General features: G+C 45.6%; 1 protein-coding gene across 2 annotated transcripts in view; it reads left to right on the forward strand.

The window, feature by feature from the left end:
* Positions 1-3854, forward strand: part of DYNC2LI1 (dynein cytoplasmic 2 light intermediate chain 1) — a 33318-nt gene extending 29464 nt beyond the window's left edge. For both annotated transcript variants that reach the window (XM_084792253.1, XM_084792254.1), the window contains one exon: positions 3568-3854. In XM_084792253.1, coding sequence (XP_084648379.1) covers positions 3568-3630 — 63 coding nt within the window. In that variant the 3' untranslated portion in view covers positions 3631-3854. The remainder of the gene's footprint in view (positions 1-3567) is intronic.
* Positions 3855-6024: the final 2170 nt, after the last annotated feature.

Here is a 6024-nt window from a genome sequence, read left to right on the forward strand (position 1 = left end):
AATTGGGGAGGAAACAGTTTATTCAGCTCACACTTCCACAGCACTGTTCATCACAGAAGGAAGTCAGGACAGGACCTCAGGCAGGGCAGGAACCGGGAGGCAGGAGCTGGTGCAGAGGCCATGGACGATGCTGCTTACTGGCTTGCTCGCTATGGCTTACTCAGCCTGCTTTCGTAGAGAACCCTGGACCACCAGCCCAGTGATGGCATCACTCACATGGGCTGGACCCTCCCCCATGGATCACTAATTAAGAAAATGCCTTACAGCTGGATCTCATGGAGGCATTTTCTCAATTGACTCTACTTCCTCTCTGCTCACCCTAGCTTGTGTCAAGTTGACATAAACCAGCCAGCCCAGGGATAAAAGGGGAAATGGTCATGGTGACACATGGCCTTAGTCCTAGCACTGGGGAGGCTGCGGTCTATGTACGGAGTTGCAGGCCAGCCAGGGCTACACAGTGAGACCTTAGCTTTTAAAAAAAAGAAAGAGAGGCTACAATTAAGGTGTAAAGTGATAAATAAATATTTTTTTTAAAAAGGAGTCAAGGGAGGGGAGGATTAAGTAAGTAATTGCTTTTACTTTTAAGGTCTTCTTGTTTAGCCATAGTTATCTTGTTTGAATCTCCAGTTTAAAACAACTCTCTGCTCCTAGGGCTGTAATTTAATTACACTGATGCCCTGACTCACATGGCTAGAGAAAACTGATGTTGCCCTCCTTTGCTGAAGATGCTCTAGCAGCTGTTAGAATATTATTATATCATATTATATAAGCGCAGAGTAGCATAAGCCTACAGACCGTGTGTCGTCAGAGCCATCAAGGATTCTTAAGGAAATCCGGGCCTGGGTGGGAGCATCTTGGCGCTTGCTTTTCAATGGCTCTGCAGGCAGCCATGCACTCAGTGTAAAGAGCCTCTGAAACACCGATTGCTCGAAGCTCATCTGATAGTGATACTGGAAATCTTACGGCTGTTTTGGGTCCTGGATCAACTGATTACTCCTTTTTCTTCCTTTGGCATGACCAGGTGACCAGTCCCTGGCCTTTTCCTCTGTGTGTTCTATGCAAAATATATACCACAGCCAGCAAGAAACTGCAAACCCATTGTCCTCGCCTGGCTTAAAAGCAATCGACCATTTCTAGTTAAAGGCAAAGCTTGAAGGGTCACTTTACCTCTATGAAATTGTTTTGAGACAAGGTCTAGCCACGTAGCCTTGGCTGGCCTGGAACTCACTACGTGGACTAGGCTGGCCTCAGACTCCTAGAGATCCCCTCTGCCTCCTGAAGGCTGGGATGAAAGATGGGTGCCACCACACCCCATTTCCTACTGTTCATAAGTTAACAGCCTTTAATAGTGTAACTGGAAAATAACTGGTAAACTGAATTGGGATTGTTTAAACATAAACCAGATGAAAACTGCTTTGGAGTCATTGTCATAAAGGCATTCTAAAGTACACCTCCAGCTTTGAAACTCTGCAACAGTTCAGTTTTAATAACTTCAAGTATAGCTTTGAAAAATAATCCACACTTTTTATGAACACAACGATGGGTTTTGTTTATACTGCCTGTGACCAGCAGTAACCTCAGCCAGTGGGCAGTGCTCACTTTATCTTGCAGGACAGCCACTTTTGCTTATCTAGAACAGTGCTACACTTTGTACAGTTGTTAGATAGGAACCAAGCGCAGAGGCTGCCCGGAGGTAATCCCTGGTGACGTGACCCATCACGGTTTCTACCTCCACTGTAACACTAACATGTCTAGAAAGGACAGAGTGACGGTCTCCTGTCTTCCTTCCACTTTGCTGTTTTCCAGGGCACCTATGTCTACCTTCGCTTGCACTAGGCTGCCCCGAGGCTGAGCATAAGCGAACCCTGACTTCTTAGTCCGTCCCTTCTGCAGACAGCTAAGGGTCCAGTTGTGTAGGCATTGCAGGAGCAGCGGTCTGTCCATAGCCCGTGTGCTTTACTATTGTTCGTTTTTTATTTGTTTGACATGGGTGCTGGGGATTTGAACTCAGGTCTTAAGCTCTCAGTACAAGCTCTCTTACCCACTATGCCATTTCCAAAGCCAATGTCTTTGAATTTCTGTGGCTTTTAAGTGAGCTGGTGGTGGCACACACCTTTACTCTCAGAGCCAGGGAGTAGTGGCACATGCCTTTAATCCCAGAACTTGGGAGGCAGAAGCAGGCAGATCTCTGAGTCTGAGGCCAGCCTGGTCTACAGAGCAAGTTCCAGGACAGCCAGGGCTACATAGTGAGACCCTGTCATGGAAAAACAAAGATAACCCCCTTTTTATTTTATAGTCTTTGGTTTTGGGGCTATTTGGTGTTTTTGTTTGTTTGTTTCAAGTCAGGGTCTCACTGTGTAGCCCTGGAATTCACTTTGTAGGCCAGGCCGCGCTCTGCTGCCTTTGCCTCCCAGGTACGGGCATTAAAGGCATTTGCCACTGTACCTAACATGATGATTGTGTCTTCTCAGTGACAGATTGCTAGGCAAGCACTCTACCACTGAGCTGCATAAGTCCTTGGGGTCTCAATGTGAAACACAGCTGACCTCAAACTCAATGTCCTCCAATGACTGCCTCCCCAGCGCTGGTCTTACAGACAGGCACCACCACACCTAGCTCAGTATGACAAATTCTTTTTTTAATTTTCTTTCTTTTTCCTTCCTTTTTGAGACAGGGTTTCTCTGTGTAGCCTTGCTTGTCTTGGACTCACTCTGTAGGCCAGGCTGGCCTCGAACTCACAGAAATCTGCCTGCCTCTGCCTCCTAGTGTTGCTGGGATTACAGGTGTGCACCACCGCCCCTGACTTTTTTTTTTATGTGTGTGTGGTTGTACATATGCATGTATGTCTGTGTGCATATTTAGCGCACAGGCCGGAAGAGGACATTGAACCCCTGGAACTGCAGGTGGTGGCGCACGCCTTTACTCCTCGCCCTTGGGAGGCAGAGGCAGGCGAATCGCTGTGAGTTTGAGGCCAGCCTGTTCTACAAGGTGAATCCAGGATAATCAAGGCTACACAGAGAAACCCTGTCTCAAAAAACCAAAAGAGAGGGGGAGGGGAAGAGAGAGAGAAGGGGAGAGAGAGAGAGAGAGAGAGAGAGAGAGAGAGGGAGAGAGAGAGGTGTAAATGCTCTGTTTCACTAATTGAAAGTGGCTTGCAAATTCTGTTCAGTAAATACTTTTGTCTGAAACTTTGCTAAATTCACCTCTGAGCGCTGCTTCCTCTGCTTAGGAGCTCTGGGGCTCTCCTCTGGACAACGAGTCATTAGTCACAGGAAGCCTTGAGAATGACAGCCAAAAGGCTGCACGGTGGCAATCACAAGTTCCTGTTGAAATTATAAATAGTTGGTCTGGAGAGATGGCTCAATGGTTAAGAGCACCACCTGCTTGTTCTTCCAGAGGTCCTGAGTTCAATTCCTAGCAACCACATGGTGGCTCACAACCATCTGTAATGAGATCCAATGCCCTCTTCTGCGGATAAAGCACTCATATGCAATAAATAAAATAAATAACTCTTTAAAAAAGAAGTTATAAATTGTTGAAATAATGCAGATCTTTTTTTTTTTTCAGGAACTAGAGCAATACAAGAGAAGCTCTTCCAAGACCTGGAAACAGATTGAGCTGGACTCTTGAGCCTGGTTTACTGTTGTGGGTTTCTGTCTTCTTTCCCAAGGTCAAATGAGATTATTTCCTTCTGTGGCAGCATGTGAAGAAAGCTGAGATGTGGAATCTGTTAGGAGAAATCTGTTCTTGCTCTGGCACAAGTTTCTGAATGTTCGAAAGTCTTTTAGAGAGGAACATATTCACTATATGTAATTCTTTTTAAAATAAAAGAATTTTCTATCACCTACTTGTAACATCTAAGTAGTATACATTTGTTTGGCGTGTGTAAGTTTCTGCTCTTATTCTCTAGAAATATGAATCAGGGTGTTTGCTACAAGCTTTCTGCATTTATATACATAGATACACATATATGCATGTGTGTGTGTGTGTGTGTGTGTGTGTGTGTGTGTGTGTGTGTGTGTGTTGGTATCTATGTATGGAGATCAAAGGAAAACTTTCAAGATTTCTCACTTTACCATTTGGATTCTGGATTCTGATTTCAAACTTAGGGCAGCAGGGTTGGTGGCAGATGCCTTTAACCACTGAGCCATTTTGTTGGTTCTGGTAGCAATTTCCACATAAAGCTAAGGGTCCGTGTTGGACAGTCCTTCTAGAAGGTGTACTCAGATGCAGCGTGTAGGATTTCAGGAAGGAGTTGACTGTCATGATCTCATCTTCAACAAGAGGTACAAAAGGCACCTGCAGGAGTCGTGTAAAATGCGCGTTTCTGGTCCTCACACCCAGAACTTTCCAATTATCTAGAATGGATCATTTTAGCAGCAACCTCCACCCTCACCTCTCCCCTTATCACCCCGTGAGACTGTCATATTTATCTTAAAAATCACCGTTTAAAGAACAGGCTAGCCTTAAAGCATAGCGTATCACTAAGCTGGCCAAAACTTCATGAGTCAGGGTAACATCCGGAATGACTTCCAGGTGGGCGTCACATACAAGAAGCCATTTCTGAGTTAGTGTGGCCATTATCACTAGTCAGTGTGTGTTCTTGTAACCTGCATGACTCTTCACAAGCTGTGGGCACAGCCTCGAGTAAGCCCGTTAACTAAGAACGTGAAGGCTGGTGAGGGGCGTGTGGGTGGGGTAGCCACCATCGGGTCATTTTGATGAAACAGGAGTCTGGGGGCTGTTGGTCTCGTACGTGGTTCTGACATCTGGCAACCATGTTCAGTGAGTTTCTGACACATGTTTGTGCTGTAGAGAAAGCCCTCCTGGGGCCAGCACCCTGGTGGCACCAACAGGCCGGGCCACAGCAGCAACAGGAACATTCGCTCTGTAAATTGATTTTCTTACATCACCGTCCGTCTTGTGACTTGAGACACAAGCTGTCAGGTGCCAAAAGCCACAGTGTTTCTAGGGTGCTATCACTAACATTTAATAGCTTGAAGTCACGCACATGTCAGTTTTCCAAATGTGCCTGAACTAGAATGAAATTCATCTGCATATGAATAATAGAAGCTGCTTGCACTTACCTTGTATCTTCAGTAAGTTGAAATCAGTGATTTCAAAAGAGGCTCCTGTGGGACTCTCTTTGAACTACTTGAGTAGATTATCATCTCTAGGGCTGCCTATAACTGATGTGACATATATAATCTGTAAGGCATTGTGTAACTATTATACCATAATCACCGGTGTCACAGGCCTTGTATAAAAATTGACAATACTCTAGTGGTAATGTACTGATGCCTCAGATCCTTAAATACAGGTCTAAGCAATAGGCTTTCACTGTGGCTCTCTTCTTACTGCAATGGGGGGGGGGGACCATTTCAAGTGCTATAATTTATCAGTCTTTACAAGCTAGGTCACAGTAGCGGAACAAGTTCATGTGCTCGCTCTGAGAGCCTTGCTCCTAGTTACCATAGTAACACTGAGAGAATTAAATTTCAGACTTGCTCATGAACTGCTTGCAGATCAATGAGGAAGAATCCGTTAGCTAGCAGAGGCTTCACTTTTAATAGCCCACACCCATCATTTCGTCCCAGCAAGTATGCACTGCGCGTACATGTTTGCTCTCATCAATTTCCTTCCTGTCTACAACTCAAGAGCATAAATCCCTGGTGGACAGGCCCGTCCTTCTTCAGGGGAAGCTGTTCTCCAGACTGACATAGCTCATTGTCAGTCATACTGTCCAGTTACATTTAAGTTTAAAAGGCAAGCTGTGCTAAATGTGAAAAATAACAAACATCCCTCAGGAGTTTGCCTTGATATGTGGCATTCAACCTTCATCTTCCTCAAGTTTCATTTGCCATGTATTGGTGTATTGGCCTGCTCACCAGCATGTGTCCAGCAGCTGTGTGATGGGGTCAGGTGACCCAGCCCCATCATGCAGACATGCACATGTGTGTAGGGGGTGGGGGTTAAATGGCAGCGGAAGCTCCTTACCCCCTTCTGTAGGAGGCTCACTCAGTC

Source organism: Acomys minous, assembly GCF_964271855.1.
Source record: "Acomys minous genome assembly, chromosome: 8".
NCBI lineage: Eukaryota > Metazoa > Chordata > Mammalia > Rodentia > Muridae > Acomys > Acomys minous.